The sequence below is a fragment of the Pagrus pagrus genome (genome assembly GCF_965226575.1).
Source record: "Pagrus pagrus genome assembly, chromosome: 11".
Taxonomy (NCBI): Eukaryota; Metazoa; Chordata; class Actinopteri; order Spariformes; family Sparidae; genus Pagrus; species Pagrus pagrus.
This window is the reverse complement of record NC_140195.1, coordinates 2,050,188-2,070,508: the sequence shown is the minus strand read 5'-3', so window position 1 is coordinate 2,070,508 and position 20,321 is coordinate 2,050,188. Positions and strand designations below refer to the sequence as shown.

At 39.4% G+C, this 20,321-nt stretch overlaps 2 protein-coding genes across 4 annotated transcripts; both read right to left on the bottom strand.

The window, feature by feature from the left end:
- Positions 1 to 7,038, bottom strand: tafazzin (tafazzin, phospholipid-lysophospholipid transacylase). The gene is made up of 11 exons (XM_084367903.1): positions 6,994 to 7,038; positions 5,823 to 5,971; positions 5,091 to 5,219; positions 4,965 to 5,010; positions 4,775 to 4,860; positions 4,615 to 4,695; positions 4,458 to 4,499; positions 3,350 to 3,412; positions 3,185 to 3,237; positions 2,997 to 3,074; positions 1 to 2,305 (listed from the first exon to the last, which is right to left on the bottom strand). The coding sequence occupies exons 2-11, from the start codon at positions 5,929 to 5,931 to the stop codon at positions 2,204 to 2,206; spliced, it is 789 nt and encodes a 262-aa protein (XP_084224029.1). The 5' UTR covers positions 5,932 to 5,971; positions 6,994 to 7,038; the 3' UTR covers positions 1 to 2,203.
- A 1,441-nt stretch (positions 7,039 to 8,479) lies between these two features.
- On the bottom strand, positions 8,480 to 20,321 carry LOC311265666 (macrophage mannose receptor 1-like). 3 transcript variants are annotated; one of them, XM_084367559.1, is made up of 9 exons: positions 20,295 to 20,321; positions 19,464 to 19,643; positions 18,692 to 18,853; positions 18,027 to 18,166; positions 14,406 to 14,581; positions 11,880 to 12,099; positions 10,339 to 10,680; positions 9,967 to 10,067; positions 8,480 to 9,482 (listed from the first exon to the last, which is right to left on the bottom strand). In XM_084367559.1, exons 4-9 carry the CDS (start codon positions 18,124 to 18,126, stop codon positions 9,354 to 9,356), a joined length of 1,068 nt encoding a protein of 355 aa, XP_084223685.1. In that variant the 5' UTR covers positions 18,127 to 18,166; positions 18,692 to 18,853; positions 19,464 to 19,643; positions 20,295 to 20,321; the 3' UTR covers positions 8,480 to 9,353. The 3 variants fall into 3 exon arrangements, with proteins under 3 accessions (XP_084223685.1, XP_084223687.1, XP_084223686.1); XM_084367561.1 differs by lacking the exon at positions 20,295 to 20,321 and adding an exon at positions 20,069 to 20,087; XM_084367560.1 differs by lacking the exon at positions 20,295 to 20,321 and adding an exon at positions 19,809 to 19,938.

Below are 20,321 nucleotides of genomic sequence, written 5' to 3'. Positions count from 1 at the left end.
AAAATTTAGAAAAGTGAAATACTTTATTGGTGTCCACATACTGTACAGTAGGAAAGACTGGCGTTCAGTAAGGCGATACATTTATAAAATCACCACAGATCACTTAGCTGCGGCCCTTATAAAAACCACTGATGAACAAATAAATTATATGTATACATCTGTAATGGCCGAGCATCCAGAGGTTGAAATGATGTACAGAAAACTTTTAATTCTTCATCTGAAAGAGAAAAATGTACAGTTCTACGAAATTATTTGCAAACTTGATTTGAATGTACAAGAGAGATTACAGAGAGCGTGCAGGGCACATGGTGATGTTACAAGATGACCGATTCAAGCTGCATGGATGTGTTAAAAGCTTAAACAGTACAATTCCCCATTGCACCATCCTAACAGTCATTTACTCTGCATGCCTCAGCTGTAAAAGTTACCGTGCAGTTCAGAGCTGATGTCCTGATGAACTTCATCAGAGTACAAATTATATATATCTTTATCACTCCGTGTGTTTGTGCACAGAGGGCCTTTTAATATTTAGTATTTAAACAAACAGAAGATTTGTGTAAAGCTCTCCTGAAAATGAGGTAACAGGAAAAAAATTTTTCCTAATCCTAACTTTTATAAAATTACCACTTTCTACATTATCTGCATTCCAGCTATGGTTTGGTTTAAGGTTAGTGAGAGATTGTAGAAAAACAGGCTAAAGTTCAGATGTGGTGTGGGGAGGCAACTAAAACACTTGGTTTAAGTTTTAATCCTAAAAATTTCCATTGAATCCAACCTAATATTTTATATTATTTCTGGATAGCATTCTTCTTTCAGTCACTATTCAGTATATTTACATTCTGTGATGACTTCTCGATACAGTCTTTCTGATTGTTAGACGATTTCAACGGCCCTCCTATGCAGGAGGACTTCACAGGAAAGGATGCAGCTTGTTACTGTTTATAATAACTCATTCATATCAGCTTCACTGTTAACTCTGCTTTCAAGTCAGGGATGGATTCATTTAAAGGAACAGGTCACCCAAATATTCAGCCACAAGTTTCGTAGTCCACAAAACATTTCTGGAGCTTCACAGCAAAACAGCGTTGTAGCTTCTCCTAAACAACTGAAGTAGCTGGGGACTTTTAAAACGGAAGAAAACAACTGAAAAAGCAAATTAAAGTGGCTCCATACAGCTTGTACAGCATACTCAAAGTCTCCAGAAGGCCAGAGATCCCAAACTGATTTAAAAAGATGTTTTTTAAGGCAAAATCTTCAACGTAGCTGCTAAGCTAAAAGCGTTCACGTAAGAAGTGGATGCAATAGATCAACTGAGCATTCAGGGCATAAATAACGTCTTTTAAAATCAAGCTGTATGGAGACATTTTATGTTTTTTTCCGTTGATTTTTCTCCCTAGCTACTTGTTGCACTGTTCCTTTAAGGATTTTAAATTTCACATTAATTAGAGATGTTTTTCCACAGCGCGTTTATATAAACGTGGACGTTAATGGCTGGTCAGTGACAGGAGGCTAACTCCGGTCTGTTGAGTTAAAGTCTGATGTGTTACACGAACCACTCACCACCCCAACTTTCACATTCTTAATCTGGACTCACTACTCTTTGCATTGGCACTGCACATAAATAGAGAGGCGTGAAATCATCCAATGTGGGCGTAATTACTGGGACACATGATGGTACCGGTGGGAGAATAACTCAACCACGACCCAAACCAAAATACGACCAGTTAAATGAGTAACACTGATGATACTTCAGAAATCTGGTCTGGAAGCTCCAGCACAGCTTTGATTGGTATTAATTTAAAGTAACTCAATCATCAATTAATCAATTTTCTAACCTGCCTCCAGTAACCAAATCATGCATTTGCTGTTTTATATAAAAACATGATGCCAGCTTTAAACAATTTGTTTCTGATGCATCAGCATTAATGGCAATGACCTTTGTTAGAGATCATGATCCCACAACAGCACCTTAAAAAACGTTGCTCAAAACGTTCAGAAGCTCATGAGTCGTGTGGAGGATCCAGTGGAGAAGAGGAGGAGGTACCACAATACAAGTGGTCATGAACAGCCCTGTGTGTGTGTGTGTGTGTGTGTGTGTGTGTGTGTGTGTGTGTCCTTCCAGTAGTAAAAGGTATTACCCTCGATTTAGGGTAGATGTTCATCAGACTTGTTGATTGTGAGAAAAAAGCAGGACGGCTGGGACTCAGGATTTGGTCTGTATCTGCCCGTGGAGGGCCTCGGCCTGGGCTTTCAGGCTCCAAAACTCCCCCTGGATGAAGTCGGTCAAAGTCTTCCTCATTTCCAACTGAAAGGACAATTGGCACAGGCACTTTTAAATGTTCTTCTTCAAATGCAAAAACAGATTATTGAATCCAGTAACGAGTCATAACTGCACCAAATAATGCCAACTACACCTGACAGGAAGTTATTCACCCACTATTTTGAAAATTGTCAACCAAACATTTCCTGGTTCCAGCTTCTGAAATATTAGGATTCGCCGCTTGTCTTCCTCATACACTGTATATTTAATTATCTTTGGTTAGTCGGACAAATCAGGCACCTTCAAAGACACGACTTTACTGGACAAAAAATAATTTCCTACACAAAACGATCAAATTTAGATAAAATCGACTGACTGATCCACAGTGAGCAGCAGCTCTAATGCTAAGTGATGGATTTAGCTCACTTTCAGGTCATTTTACAACATTTTGTCACAAGAAGGAAAATGTAAAGACTTGAAGACAGACGACTAAAATAAAAAGAACAAGAAGATGTTTAAAAAGCAGCAAGAAATTTATATTTTTAGCGACTTCTTTCAATGTATGGCTACAAATCTTCAAAACCAAATCAGATTGTTACAGATTCCTGTACATTTAATGACATTAATTTCCTAAGTAATATAATATAATATAGTTACATTAGTTCACATCGACTGTACCATTACCAGTAACCCATTACTGCCCAGCGAGTACATGTGTAATCGATTCTGTCCTCACCTGGCTCTTGTTTTCAGCTCGGAGGGATTCGACGAGGTCTTTCACACTGAACGGTTTCCCCACCAGGACTGTGATTCTCTGGAGGCAAACCAGCAGTTACAACGACATTTACTTGCATATTACAAAAAGCCACGATGAACGAAATATTAAAATATTGTTTGGATTAGATACTGTATGTGTGTTCATACCTTGCCAGCCCGGGGAATGTAGGGTTTCATATTTGGCAAAACGTCACTCAAACCTGAAAAAGACACCGAACACACAGACGGACAAATACTGAGTGCTGTTGTTGCTTCTTGATGTCATTATATACACAATATGGTGCAAAGGGTACGAGGCGCCAGGTTACTCACCCACATGCCAGAGCGGCAGGATGATGGGGTTAAGGGAGCACTCTGATATGAGGCGACCCACACCTGAAACACAAACCAGAAATGATCTGAAACAGAATCGCTTTCAGGACGACCACGTTTACATGCACAAAATATTCCATATATATTATTTTATAATATTTTATAAAATAATATATATATATTTTATAATATTTTTGCACAAATTTAATATCCTTACTAAGCTGTTTACATGGCTGATGATAATGAATATTCCCTGTGGGTCACTCCACCTCGAATCACCCAAAATCCAGAACTTTTCCCAGTTCGCATCATGGATTTTCACAAAAAACATCCATGTTGAAATCCTCATTTAATTTATGGGACCTTGCTAAATTTGTTTGGCCCTCTGAGCTAAATTTCAGCATTTTAGTGATTCTCTGTATGTGTCATCTAAACCTCACCAGTCGCTCATTGTTCACTGGCTTAGGTTAAAATTTGTCCTGAACATCTAAGAGACCCTGAGGATCATTTACAACATGTGTTCATTTGAATAGTTATTACAGTAATCCAATTAATAATAGGAGGCCTTTTTAAATTTTTGTCCAGAACGAAGAATCTGTCATTTCAAAAATGAATATCTCCACTAGTCTTCACTTTCCTTAACCACATTTTGTTTCTGTGTAGTATTCATGTAGTTCTGTGTAGTATTCACGTAGTTATGTCACATCTAGAAGTTATTTGGTCTGCATAAAAAACTGTGCGAGTGCCACAAATCTTGTTAAATACCTTCAGAGCTGCGAAACCCACTTCTTGAGTTATTTTGACGCCATGAATTTAATAGAAGTTTCAACATTAATTATTCTGAAGAAAATCCATGACATGAACTGGGAGGCCCGAAGAATGCTGCTAAAACGCAGATAAACAGAACAGAATATGCTGTTTACATGAACGGTTACATGAGCTGTAACATATTCTGAATATTTAAACGTAGTTGCTGACAGTTGTAATAACAGGGTGCGAAGGATCCATTTAAAAGGGAAACAATCGCTCTGCATTCACCTTTCCTTTCCAACTTTATTGTACACGGTCACCAAAGTGGCACACACTTCGAAACATGCACTGTACTCACCCCATTTTAACCGTATAAACTCTTCCGTCATGTTGACTTTGCCTGTTGAATGTGAAACAACAGAAGAAGTGTGTATTACTAAAACTACCATCAAAAAGCCTCGGAGACAACAGAAACAGAAAACGAGTGAAATATCTATAGTGGAAACAGAACACACCTTCTGGAAAAATGTGCACCCATTCCCCTCTGTTCAGTTTCTCCAGAACAAAATCCATGCCTTTCTGGTAAACACCGTCACCTACAGAGAACTGATAATGTAAGTCGTTCGCTCAGCAGACAGGAAGACAGAGATGGGGTTAACGCCAACGGAGACTCACCTCTGCAGACGGGAACACACTTTCCACGGCTGAAGAATCGTGAGTGCAGCTCTCTGGTGAAACAGATGTCAGACGCTGCTGGAGTCCTGTCCAAACAGAGGTTAACAATCACACACGATCGGAAAAAAACAAACAAAATCATTCTAATTTCTGCAAATGACTGGATGAGATGTGTAATTCTCAAACTCACCACCGCATCTTGTTGAAGGTCCACAAGTGTCTGAGCCTCAGTACACCTGTCACAAACAGATGTGATTATTTCATCCATGTTACTGTATAGATCTGTGTGATTTCAGGGGGATGCATCTGTCCTTACCCCAGATGTGTGGGTCGTCCATACAAGACTGGTGATTGGACAGAGTGATGAGGGGTGTGTCGGAGGGCCTCTGGTCAATCAGGTCCAACAAAACCTCCTGGTTGTGGACCGTCAAGTAGTTCATGTACTCTGAAGATGGAGAGATTGGGAGGGAGAACGGCGAAAACCAGGAAAAGACAGAAAACTTGTTGTAGTTCGGTCAGCAAGTGAGAATAATCTTGTTGGTTTGTGTTGGTTTACAGTACGCTGTATGGAGTGTATCTAATAGGGTTCAACCGATATGGTTATTTCAGGGCCAATACCGATAATCGTAAATATACATTTACATGAAAGATAAAATCTTAGTCTCAAAGTCGAGAATAACCAGTGATGGAATATAACCAACTACAATTTACTCAAGTACTGCACTTATGTACAATTTGGTGGTCCTCTGCTTCAGTATTTCCATTGTCTGCTACTTAATACTTACTCCATTTCATTTATTTGATAACTTTAGCAAGCAAATTCAGATTATTCAGTGCAGATTGGCTCTTAATCGTGACATCAGATAGTGTTGTGGACACTGAGACCACAGAGTGGTGACCACTAACAGAGAGAAGATGCTGCATCAGAGCCAAAATACTGCATTCATTATTTTTTTATCGGCAACCAGACACAAAAAACACCTACACCTATAATCGCAGACTGATAATCCGTCCACCCCCAGTATCTAATATACGTAGTCCAACTTACTGGTCCAGAAGTATGAGTAGGAGCCCACCATGCCCATGACCAGCGAGCTGGAGATCCTCCATGCCAAAGGAGGGCACAGTGGGAACGGCCATCTGACCTCCAGGGGCATCACAGCGCTCCACAGAAACTACATCCACACACGCATTAACCTGCCACCACACACACAGAGGGAGAAACATCCAGCGAGGAAAATAAAATCAGGCTGAAATGAGTTTTGTTTGTTTTTTTTAGGTCAGGTGTGACTTAAAGGGGCACACAGTTTATCCGTCCTCGACTGCTTTTATTTGATTATTTTTATTTACTGCTTTTCTTTAACTCCTCTGATCCTATGTTGTCCTCTTATCGTCCATTATTGATTTTTTTCCTCTTTCTTCTTCCTTCCTGTTTTATGGCTTTTACTCCTTTTACTTGTAATGACTCATACTATCTTTTTGTGTTCTGCCTTCTTGTTTTAACTTCACCTTTCAACAGGCTTCCTTGTGTTTGGCTCGACTCTTGAGTGTTTATTCTGTAATATTGTCTTCCTGAGTTTCCTGCTTTAGCTCGTTTGTCACAGCACTTTGTAAACCCTGTTTTTAAAAGGTGCTCTATAAATGAAGTGTCATATTATCATTATTATTATCTTTAATCAGTCAATCCCAGGAGTACGACCTCTCCCCTGTGGCTCAGTCTCTGCTAAATCCAAACCAGGAGTATTCAGTCTGTGGTGGTTTGACTGTGGTAACACTAACATTTCCTTTTGTCATTGAACTAACCAGTTATTATGTTCTCACCGCGTCTGAGGTCAAAATATTCAGCTTGAGCACAGCAGCTAGCTGACGTTAGCCTGCTAGCTAACTGCTAGCCAAAGTTTACAGACACATTAATCTCTGAGAGACATATAAAGACAAGTCTGTAAATAAATGCATCCATAAACTGGTCAGTTAAAGAGTAATTTGTCGTTAAGCTAACGTTACATCCGACCAGTCGTTCAACAGTTATCTGCCTGCATTTTTATTCATGACTCTTGACACAATGTTGTCGTGTAATTACATCATAAACACGCCTTTTTTTCGTTCTTAAATATAAATGTAATGCACTGTGTTGCTCCATGAGGCCTTCACTACAATATTCAATAATTTAATAACTTGATAAGTCCAGAAAACATCACAAGATCAAACATTTCCCTCACCTTTCTCCTGCTGGCAGGCTGATGACCTCCGACCCCGGAACTGAATGTCAGGCGCTGAATTGTGGGTATTGTAGTTTTAGGGGAAACTGGCGTCTAACGTAATCATTTTCAAGACTGGCTGCTCACAGTGAGCTCCAACTCAGTTTACGGTCTCATCAGTGATGATAAAAGACGCTAAGTTCCGTCAAATCGTGTTTAATGTAGTCCACAACCCGCTTCCGTGTTGAGAAATGCGGATTTATGGGTAATGGATGCTGTGAAGTAGGTCAAAAGTGAAGCGCCTGTTTATCTTTTGACCTGATGTTCCCTCTGTCAGACTTCATGAGGAATGACTGAGTACTGACAGTGAGCTGGTGGTAAATATCGTGTCAAATGAAGAAAAAGTTTGAGTTTGAAATGTAGCACAACACCCAGTGCAAACGTGTTGAGAGAAAGAGATAAATCAGAGATGAAACAAACATGTTCCTTTGTTTTGAGGGCAATGTACATTTTTGTGTTTTATATTTAATCCACTGACCTTTGGACACCTTTGTAAAGTACCGAGCCCCCAAAGGATCATTGTGACCATGAGCCCCTCAGAGGGCTCAGGATTCAGATCCTTAACTCCAGTAAAAGTCCTGTTACAAAACACGTTAGAGTCAGGCATTCTTACTTGAGTTAAAGTATGTAAATATTATTAGAAAATACTACTTTTAGTATGAAAAGTAAAAGTACTCACAGAGCAGTAAAATGTTCCCTGTCAGTGTTTTAACATCTGATGTCTGTGGATTAATATTACTGCTGCATTCACGTCTTTAACGATGAGCTCATTTTAACTCCTTCATACACTGTCGGCTCGTTTAATCTACAGCAGAGCACCATGTTTGTACTGTGGCTGTCCTGTGAGAACCACGTATGTGTACAAAGGCAGAAAAACAGCCTGTCTTCAGCTGTGTGACGATGCATTTTGCAGCTGATCCAAGAGGGTTTTTAAAGAGTTCATTTAGTTTAAGGAGGAGGAGGATTCTCTGAACACATGAAGGAACACTTCATCCTTCAGTTCATCACAAACACTCACCAGCAACACATCTGGAGATACGTGGTTTTCAGGTGTGTAATATGCAAAGTAACTAGTAAATACAGCTGATAGTATTAATATTACTTCTGAGATGTAGTGGAGTACAAGTATAAAGTAGCATGAAATACAAAGACTCAAATTAAATACAAGTACCTCTAATTTGTACTCGAGTAAAGTACTTGAGTAAATGTACTAAGTTACATTCCACCTCTGCACCCTGTGACTCTAGAAGAGGGCTGCAGATCACAGAGGCCGTTATGGGAGGCGAATATGTTCATCAATGAACCCAGTTTAATAACTGAAGAAATGATTGAGCTCAACTCATTATGAAATGTTAACTCATCATCACGTTCATAAAAACATCAACTGGATATTATTTTCATTTCATAATAGACTTTAAAAAGACTCAGAGTTGCTCTGACATTTTCTCAAACCACACTTCTTTATTTAATGTCACACTTTTTATAAGGACACACTTTATTTCCTCCAGTCAGTTCTTATCTGATCTAACCTGCAGTCATTTATCTCATCACACAGTATATTATCTCACACAGTATATTATCTTATCACACAGTATATTATCTCATCACACAGTATATTATCTCATCTATGTCAGAAAAGAGTGAATAAAGTCTGTTCTAAGTTCCCACAGCCCAATGAGATCACTTCAAATGTCTTGTTATAATCGACCAACAGTCTGAAACACAAAGATATTAAGTTTATGATCATATATGAGAAGAAAACATCAAACCCTCACATTGAAGAAGCTAGAACCAGAGAATATTTGGTATGTTTAGTTGACAAATAACTAAAAGGATTAACTGATGATCAAAATAGTTGATGTGACTGATCGATTCATCCACATGTTGCAGGTCTATTCTGACACATTACATGAGCACTTTGAGGAAAGAAACACACAAACTCAACATTAAAGGAGCATTCTGTAGTTTGGGTGAAGAAATGTTAATGAGCAGAGAAAGATCTTCATTGGCTGATTATTTTTTTCTGCCAAAACAAACTAAATAAACAAACTCTTTGTTTTCATGACTGAATAAACTGAATAAACAAACTGACCTTAAAGGACGACACAGTTTATACTGTTTTACTTTGTTTATATGTGGCGGACCCTGCCACCTCTCTAGCTTCAAACGGTGTTCTGGGACCTTATTCTCCTCTGAGAACAGCTTGTTTATTCACTGATGGAAAAGATAAATATTTCTGAGTTTGTATTATTACCTGATTAATATGGTAAATATTAAAATGATGAGTTTGAATTTCTTCTCCAAAACTACGTAGTGCCCCTTTAAAACTCATCCTTCTTCTTCTTCTTCTTTGTCTCCTCCTCCTTGTGGAAGACCTTTCCATCCGACTGCTTCCTCCAGCTCAGTTTGACGTCTCCATCCACCCCCTGGTCCTTCAGCCTCTGTTTGAGCTGATAAAACCTCCTCAGCATTATCACTCACATAGAGATATTACATTCTGCACTGTTCTTTATATGTTCCTCTATTTCAGGAGCGCTCTGCATCACGTTTATATATTCACATGTTGTGTTCCCTAAGATGGCGTCGCCCTGTTGGCCTGCTGTCCTTTCTGACTTTCTCCTCCTCTTTCTTCTGTTGTAAAGGCTCTGGCTTTTCTAAAACTGACAGTAAAGTTTGTGCTGAGCGTCGACTCTTAACGAGTCACAGTTGTACCTCAGTCAGGCCTGCAGAGTGGCACGACTACACTCTTTAATCCTGCACATGTACGTGCACAGCTTCCTACACAATGCTCAGCTCATGTCATGTTTATCTGTTTCCTACCTCTTCACACTGTTTCTTGTTCTGCTGAGTTTTCCCTCGGGGATCAATAAAGTCTGATTTTATTTGAATTTGTTCTGTTTGTGTATAAAATTAGAAAGGTCCAACATGATTTACCTCCTTCAGCATTTGTTCCATCACAGCAGGGTCGTTGAGATCCAGAGAGGAGTCCTTTCTCTCCAGACGCACTTTGAACACTTGCCTTGTAGTCGTAGGGACTGTGAAAAAATATGTTCATATAAATATTGACTCATCAGTCTGAACAATGACAGGGAACATGTGGCTCTGTCCTCCATCTGTGGCATCTGTTTGCTAACTTTACAGATAATTTCATGTCAATGATAAACATCAGGAGTGTTTACATTTTATTTTCTGCCCATAACTTTATGTTTTGTGTTGTTTTTGTTACATTATCATTGAAGACATTTGATGCTAAATTAAACCAAAATCCAAATATAAATACAAGTTGAATCAGGAGTTAACACTCACGTGGGCTGTAGCAAACAGACGGTTTCTTCTTGTCACAGGGAACGTCGAACCATTTTCCATCTCTGCTCAAGTCTGCCACCACACAAGATTGATTCCCACCATCAGGTTGACCATAACGTTGATCCCAGTACCTAAATGAGGAGTTACTTCCATCCGACCACTTCCAGGAGTCTCTGTAAAGGCCGATCCAGGCTAGTTCTCCTGAAGGTACCATGTCGTTTACCTCCTGGTTCTCTGCTGTGTTCCTCACACTGGCCAGGTCTGTGTGGTGTTCTCTGCAGTAGCTCTGGGCCTCAGTCCAGTTCATGCGAGTACCGATGAGGACAAACGTCACATTCAGCCCTGAAAACAGAGCACAGTGCTGTGCAGAGGTGCTATAACATACAGTTTACCATCCATGCCGTGTCTGTGGCAGTATTCACAGCATTATAAATCCACTGAATTAATGACTTTGTAAAATAAAGATGGAAGACATGATCATCTTAATAAATGTTACTGAGTATTTCTTCAGTCTCTCCCCATTAATAATCACATCCTTAAAATCTACATCTAACAGATCGACACATTATTTTTTCTACATGTGAATATTTTCTCAGATTTATGAAACACAAACATACGGGCCCCTCTGAAGGGTCACCAGATACATCTGAGGGCTCGTCAGATGGTTGATGGGAGAGGAAAGAAAAGAAAAAAGTTCTGATACACAAATCTGTCTTCAGCTTTTCTTTTCTTTAACTTTCCTCCAATATTTGCTTTCACATAAAACATTGGATCATCTGACTTCTTTGGACTTCACCATGTGAGAAGTTTAGTGGGGAAATGTTTCTTTGGTGGAACTAACAACACATGAACATGTGAAACATGACAAGAAGCTCCAGTAGACAGAGCTTTGTGTTAGAGGTCACCAGCAGAAAGAAACGAGAAGGTTGGGAACTAGTTCAATATATAACAATGTGTTGTATTTTATAAGCTTCTCATATGTTTTTAATGTTTATATTAATCTGAGCAGTAACAAGTAACTACAGCTGTTGAGTAAATGAAGTCAATTCAAGAATACATCATTTTCCCTCTGAGATCCAGTGGAGTTATAAAGTTACACAGTAAATAAAGTAGCGTAGTAACAGAGTACATGTACTCAGTTGCTTTCATGTGGGCTGTGGAGCCAGATCTGCCTTTTATTATCTGAAACAGCTAAATTGCAGCCACGTCTCCGTCTGAGTGACTCAGAGACTGAAGCATGTTTTTAAATCCAGCAGGATGGACTATTACAATGCTCTTCTATCTGCTCCACCCAAACAAGTCATTCATCACTGACAAGCTTCTTTTTCTCATTCTCATCTGCATCGCTGTCAAATCATCAATATTAATTGCTGCCTTATTGGCTTGTCAGTCGTCTGTGAAGCTCTTTGAATTGTACTAACTTTGATGGAAGGTGCTGTAAATAAAGTTTGACTGACTGATCCTGTATCGGCCCAAATAATGAGGGAGAGCTCAAGAACCTGAACTGGTGTGTTTTAAACTTCACTGCTGAATATTCTCACCTCTGACATCCATGCAGACCGCTTTATAGTGAACTATACAAGGAAAGTCGCCCCATCCGCCACCATCAGGCATCGCTGTGCAGTGGTCTCTACTTTTATAGTTGTTTGGTTGTTTAGTCCCCCACTGTCTGAACTCAGTCTCCCCGTCTTTGTAGAAACTGGTGTCTGACAGTGACCACCTCCAGCTGTTCACGTCATCATACAGCCCGATCCAGAAATCCTGAAAGCAATATTTTAATGTATCTTTCTTTAGGCTGAATTTTAATATAAAGCGTTCGACCCTGCTCTAGCTTTGAGCTGCTAAAGGAAATGTTTTCACGTAACATGTTCAGTCTTGATACTGCCTCAACTTTACAACGACTTTGGCTCAACTCTCACAACAATTTGCAAAACAAGTCTTTCTTAAAACTATATCTAGGTGCCCACATGTACACTGAAACAGGATTTGCATGCTGTGATCATTCTTCCTGTTCATACTGGCCATATTATCCCCTGGTAATATTCTTTCAATATCCTGTCAGTGACGGGGGTCAAAATCCACAGTCCTCATTCTGAGTAAAACTACATTCAGAGGTGAATCTGAGGCTTCAGCAGTCTGAGTGACACAGATCCAGTTCATATCTTCCAAAGTGACAGGCTTTCTAATACAACATTCCCTCCTTTTGTTTCCATCCACTGCAGCTCAACAGGGACACTCAGTCTGGTGAAACACAACGAGGGAGTTTTATATTAAAAACACTTCACAGCCCGAGTCTAAAAGAGTTGGGACGCTGTGTAGAATAAAGACACAATGCAAACATTTGCAAAGAGCTGACTTCAGTCCTGCTGTTCCTGAGCTCAGGTAGTAAAATCATTTATACAATCATGTGTCTGACGACCTCGCCCCATCCTTGCTTGTGAACGACTGAGCCTTTCGAGGACGCCCCTTTCATACCCGATTATGATACTATCACCTGTTACCGATGAACCTGTTTACCTGTGGAAGGTTCCAACACAACAACTTTCAGGCTTTTGTTGCCCCGTCACAATTTGTTTGAAACGCGTCGCTTCAGAATAGACATATATTTACACAAATCAGTGAAGTTGAACATGAAATAAATAAACTGTCTTTGTACTGTTTTAAATTGAGTTTATGTCAAAAAGGATCAGCAAATTATCACATTCCCCGATTCTGTTTAATTTGTATTTTACACAACGTCCCAACTTCTTTGGAGTGAGCGTTGTATACATATATAGACATATGTAGACATATAGTCTATGAGTACATTTCATATTGTAAACAAATAAATATGAGGCATTTTCTAGAGGTAGAGGTAGGAGTAGTTTAAACTCAAGCTGCACCTTAAAGTGAAACTCTCGCCAAAAAGCAACCGAGGCTTTATTTATGATTGGGTATGAGTCAAACCTTCACGTACAAGCACACTCATGACCAAAGAGGCACTTTTAAGATCTACCGTAGTTTCGTTTTGGGGCAAGCTCATTTTGAACGGGAGTACATAGGGCATACCACGACGGCATCAAAATGTCTATTTTTAGACCACTAAGAAGGCTCCACACATCATGAAACTTTACTGGTAGCATCACCAGGGTCTCTACTCATGACACGAGCAGTAAGAACATTGTTTGTGTACACAAAGTGTGTGAAAAAGACGGTTTTGAACTACTTACGCTTAGCTACTGGGACTCCGGCGCGCCGCCGCCATTCCAGGCAAAAAGTGTCGATCTCCGAGTGCGGCCATCATGACGGAGAGTAACGGTGGGACGCTCCTCGGGCTTATTTCCAGATGAATTCGCGGATAATTCGTTGTTCTGTCGTTAGTCAAAAGCAACACTGACGTCCATGTTGACAAGGGAGCCACATATTACAAACAGTACGGCATCAACAGCCGGTGATGTCACGTAACCGGAGATCGACACTTTTTGCCTGGAATGGCGGCGGCGCGCCGGAGTCCCAGTAGCTAAGCGTAAGTAGTTCAAAACCGTCTTTTTCACACACTTTGTGTACACAAACAATGTTCTTACTGCTCGTGTCATGAGTAGAGACCCTGGTGATGCTACCAGTAAAGTTTCATGATGTGTGGAGCCTTCTTAGTGGTCTAAAAATAGACATTTTGATGCCGTCGTGGTATGCCCTATGTACTCCCGTTCAAAATGAGCTTGCCCCAAAACGAAACTACGGTAAATCTTAAAAGTGCCTCTTTGGTCATGAGTGTGCTTGTACGTGAAGGTTTGACTCATACCCAATCATAAATAAAGCCTCGGTTGCTTTTTGGCGAGAGTTTCACTTTAATCAGACACAAGATTAAAGTGCTGCTTACAATGTCCTTCTGAGAAGTAGTGGAGTAGAAGTACAGAGTGGCATTACATGGAAATACTCAAGTACAAGTACAGTACCTCAAAATGTTACTTCAAATTGTATCTACTGACTTTACACCAATGTGGAAGTGCAAAACTTTCAACCTGCGTGTCATTTATATGATTGTCAAAAATGGCTTTGAGACTAAAGAAAGACATCAGTGAACTCACAGTGGACACGTTGCTTTTATCTTCGGTGTCGATCAGGATCTTCACGTCCTCCATGTTGTCTATAGTTGCCAGGTCAGTGTATTTCTCTCTGCAGTACCTCTGAGCTTCAGTCATGGTCTTCAGGTCATAAACAAAATGGTACTGACGACGGACATGTGATGAGACAGCACTCAGCCCTGTAGTGACAGACATGCATACTGGTGACATTTGGGTGAAACATGACTTCTGTGAATCATCTGGACTTTGTCACGTTGCATTTCAGTGTATTCAGGTGTGTCGTTGTCTCTGTCAGTAAAATCAGTTGTGGAGTGTAACAAAGTCATTTACTTCAGTACTGTACTTAAACTAGTGACAGGGTTGGGAGTGTCTGTTGACACTTTAAGGACAATTTGCAGTATTTCTGTTTCTGTAACTTTATATTTCTACTCCATTACATTTCACGGTAATATCAGACTTTTACTGCAGTACATTTAATTGTTATTCAGATGAAGATTTTAGTCTAAAGACACATGACAACCTGAAATACAGTAAAATACATAGTTATATATTACACCAGTGGTTCTCCGGGACGTCCCAGTAACTCGAGTGGTAGAGCATGCGTCTCATGCACAGAGGCTGATCATTAAAGGGGCACTACGTAGTTTTGGAGAAGAAATTCTTTTAAAAAAATAGATATTCAAAATATTAATGAGGTAATAATACAAACTCAGAAATATTTATCTTTTCCATCAGTGAATAAACAAGCTGTTCTCGGAGGAGAATAAGGTCCCAGAACACTGTTTGAAGCTGGAGAGGTGGCAGGGTCCGCCACATATAAACAAAGTAAAACAGTATAAACTGTGTCGTCCTTTAAGGTCAGTTTGTTTATTCAGTTTATTCAGTCATGAAAACAAAGAGTTTAATTATTTAGTTTGTTTAGGCAGAAAAAAATCAGCCAGTGAAGATCTTTCTCTGCTCATTAACATTTCTTCACCAAAACTACAGAATGCTCCTTTAATGGATTCTGATACTTTAAGTCCATTGATCTGATAATACTTTTGTAGTTTTACTGAAAAGAGAGGTTCACATTTTTTGAAGTCAGGAGGTTTAAAGGTCCCGTCCCAAAGTTTTGGCTCATCGGTGTATAAACTGTGTTTGTGTATAAATATATAAACTGTATATGGGTTGTTGACATGACATGTATTTTTCACTGTCACAGAAGATAAAAATGAATATAATTAGTATTCTCGTCATTTAAAAAATGGTTAAACATTTATTTGTTTTACATGGACCTGTTGCTATAAAAACTGCTTTGTTATTAGATTTTTTACATTTTTGAGTCAAATCTCAAAATTGTCCTATGGTGTGACTGTCACATGCATAGTTAAATAAATTACAACTTTTATAAGTTTTTTTAAAAAAAGCATAAAATGTTTATAAATAAGTCAGGCATAATTTTACAAGTCTTTATATTAATAAATGGCAATCACTTTTTTCATCCATACATTTCTAAATGCATAGGAACTTGATACATTTTGTCACAAAAAAAACATGTCCTTCAGTGTGACACCTTATTCTGATTTTAAATTGGGCAATTCCACGAACAACTTTATTTAATTGAAGGACCCCATTCAAATTCTTGTTACTGAAGCCTCCTATGAAGCCAATGACATGAGTGCATGGAAAGTTCTTGTCTCAGCATTATTCAAATATTTAACTTTTTCCGAACCACTATGAAAGTGTTCAGTTTTGTTGTCCTTTGGTGTGATGTCACTAAATTATATTTTTCAATTAAAAGCTGTTGGTTAAACTACATAATTATGGAAAATTATACAAATGCTAACTGCTAACTGCTAAAGACAGGTTAGCTAGGATTGGCATGGTCATTAACTCACACAAAAGGCTGAAATGTCCTTTAGGATGACAGAAATGTCCTCCGGTGTGACACCTTTAGCTGTCACACCGGAGGACAAGGTCTCTTTAAGAAGCATTTTAAACAATTAAATAAGATTTTTTTTAAAAACAACTTTTATTCCCTTGACCATTTTCAGTGTTTTTAACTGCAATAGCTACATTAATTAAAATATTTTCTGTTTTTGTTGAAAATTTGTACTGTTTTAAAGTGTCATGAGAAAAAAGTACCAAGTTTTTGATGATTAATGATTAATGATGAATACACAGAAGGGAAATTTGTGATTGTGCAATATGATGGCAAGCCATATGTTGGCCAGATCATGGTGGTTAATGGAGAAGGGATAAAAATCAATTACATGATCCAGAAAGGTGAGAAGAATTCCTTTGTGTGGCCAAAGAAACCCGACTGCATTTACTATTCACAGCAGGAGATAATTGGTGTCATATCTGAACCAGAGCGAATGCACCGTGCTGCTCAACCCACACCTCTTGATTGGATAATGTTCAATGAGTAAACCACGAAGGATATGAAATTAAGATCAGGGAAAGGGGAAGAGGAAGAAGAGTGTGAGGATAAGGAGAGGAGAAGGACAGGAGGAAGAAGAGAAGAGAAGTCAAGGTGAAGAGGAGGAGCAGGAGAAGAGGAGGGGAGGAAGAGAAGAGGGAGAGAAGAGGAAAGGGAGGAGGAGGAGGAGTAAAGGAGCAGGAGGAGAACTCCTGTATTAAACAATTGAATAAAATGAAATGAAATTAAATAAATTATAACATTAATTAAATTAAGAGTTTTTTGGTTATCTGATGAAAAATGATTGCTTTGTTTTTTAAAAACATGACTGATATAAATGAAATGTTCTTTCCCCCTGACACACTTTTAAACTTGCTTGTTTAAAATATTTGCTCTGTTGAGTGGTCAGTTAAGTTAGGTGAAAATCATTATTTTTTGTTTTGTTTAAAAATATGGTTGATATTGTTTGTAAAAAAAAAAGAATATTCTTTCATCTCTGACATTTTCATGTAACACCTCTCAATTACTCTTTAATGACTACTATTTCTGTCCTTTAGTGTGACATAATGTCCTATGGTGTAACACACATAAAAGAACCAAAAATGTATTTGTATGTCAAAAAATATCTTAAAAAAAGGTTGAGTATTGCATTAGGGGATATATAATCATCATTCACCTTGAATTATTATAATTTTTTCAACAGTTTTGAAAGGTTAACATCAAAGTTTGACTCGCATTTATTTAAAACGTTCAACAAGTCATGGGGAAAAAAATAGTGTTATTCATAATTTCTCATTAAATAAATAACACTATATGAAAATAAGTGTCTCACAATTAAGATGAATCTGTCTCATGCTATTTGTGTAGTATTTAAGGTTTTTTTCCTAAATTTTTTTTTTACTGTTTTAAAAGTCAGTTCAGCATCGAGAAATATTGAGGAACTCAGTGATGGTTTGTAAACGGCAAACACCAAAGCTGGACTGGAAAAAATAGAAAGCTGAAGATTGTAAGAGCTGCAGCGTGACCACAAAATATTTCAGGGTAAAAGAAATCAAACTCAGAGGATTCAGTTTGCATCAGTCTGTGCGTCAATCAAAGGAGAAGGATTATATAAATGTGGGACATCATTTTTAATTTAGACTTCTGATGACAGTTTTGTCCCCACAAGGTTATGTGCTGTAATAAAAGAATATAAACATCTATAAAACAAATAACCTACTGACCTGATGCAGCCATGATGAGCAGCAGGACTGCGTCCATCTTCGTCGGCTCTCTGTTCGCTCTAATGTGAGACTTCAGACTGTGGCTGTTGATGTAGCTCATTAAAGCTGACACGGCTTCAATACGATACGTCACTGTCCACCTATGATTTGCACACATAATTGATGCTATTCCAAGTAGCTGTCAACATCTGACTCACAGTACACCTCAATACATTAAACCTGTATACATGACATGGTTTGCATACTTCATTTGGCTACCAAAGTGTCGATGACAGGAAAACAGACGAGAACAACACATTTACAGTAAACAGGGTTGAACATACTATTGTTCATTCAAGACTGGGTCAAAACAAGTTCTGAATGCAGAACAGAGGTAGAAGTGGCAAGCAGCATACAACATCAGCACACAGTGTATTCTTAAACTGTAGCTGGACACTGGAGAAAGAGCTGCTCAGGTCCTTTACTTTAGTAAAAGTACTAACACCACATGGTGAGAATACTCCATTACAAGTAAAAGTCCTGAAGTCCAAACCTAACATGAGTAAAAGTATATAAATATTATCAGCAGGATCTTTCAGTATAAAAGGTGCTCACTGTGCCATGAAATGTTTCCTGTCAGTGTTTTTTTTTAACATCGTAACATTATGATTTAAAAGACCTCCCACCTGGTGGGTGTCCTGGTAGCTCAGTCGGTAGAGCACGCGTCCCACTTGCAGAGGCCGTGTCCTCGCTGCAGCAGCCCAGGCTCCAGTCCGACCTGCTGCCCTTTGCTGCGTGTCGTCCCCCCTCTCTCTCATCAGGCTTCCTGTCACCTCTCCTCCCCTGTCCTGTGAAACAGGCCAAAAATCACATTAAAAACAACTATGGTTGATCTCGCAGAGGTCTCTTATTTTGAAGGGGCACTATGTAGATTTGGAGAAGAAATTCAAACTCAGAATATTAATATTTACAATATTAATGAGGTGATAATACAAGCTCAAAATCAGTGATTAAACAAGCTGGTCTCAGAGGAGAATAAGGTCCCAGAACACAGTTTGAAGCTTGAGAGGTGGCAGGGTCCGCCACATGTAAACAAAGTAAAACAGTATAAAACATCAGAGGGAGGGGCCCCACAAACACACACACACACACACACACACACACACACACACACAGAGAAAAGAGGAACTGTAGACCAGAATAGACGAGAGGATTAGAGATGATTTTCATACACTGAGGTACGTGTCAGGCAGCAGGTAACAGGTGTCAGATTACCAGGCCGCTGTACCATCTTCTCTCACACCATGTTTAACCCGTATAGAAATCTTACCAACGACAGGCAGAAATCCACATTACTTCTGTGGACAAGCCACCAAAATAAAGTGAGCTTCAACCTGCCGGCCTGACGTTCACGTAATCGTCCAAAATGGCTTTGAGACGAGAGAGAGGTGAACTCACGTGGCTGTATTCAGAGTCCACCGTTGAGCTTTTATCTGCCATGTCGTTCAGGATCTTCACGTCCTCCATGTTGTCTGTAGTTGCCAGGTGTGTGTGTTTTTCTCTGCAGTGACTCTGAGCTTCAGTCACGTTCTTCAAAATGGTGCTGACGGTGAGCATGTGATGAGACAGCACTCAGCCCTGCAGGAACAACAGGACGACAACATGAGACTGTTGAAACGTCACATTTCTGTGTGTTCAGGTGTCATTATAGGAAAATCAGAGGTGGGATGAAAAACAGTTGTGTATAGAACAATTTTGAGTATTTCTGATTTGCTTTTGACATTTCACACTTCAGTGTCGTACTTTTACTGCAGTACATCTCCTTAAGAAGTGAGTGAGGGCATCCTGTGTGTGAGAGACAGAGACATGATGTACATGAAGTCAAAGCTGACGGGGTTGTACACATTGTGTACTTACTCAAAAGGCTGTGTGGCCCTTTGACCTCCTGAACAATGAACGACAGACATCACCCATATAGCGTCATAAACACATGGAGAAAAAGTCATCAACTAGCAAAGTCGTGATATTGTTTCAAAAAGACAACAGAGCCGCATTTAGCTCACCAGGGAAACACGAGAGCAGCAAATGGTGACTGCCTGTCTGAAGCCCGCGCTGCTCGCTAACAGCCGCTGTGACCTGGATCTATGCACCAGACACTGATGTTATAACGCAGCTGGCAAACTACACACGCTGTGATAAAAAGCCAGCGAGCTCCCTGAATAATGTCTCCAACATCACTTCATCACGTCTGATCCAGGCAGACAGCGCAGTCCATTCACAGCCTCTCACCGCAGCTCCAGCTCTCCCGCCACTCTC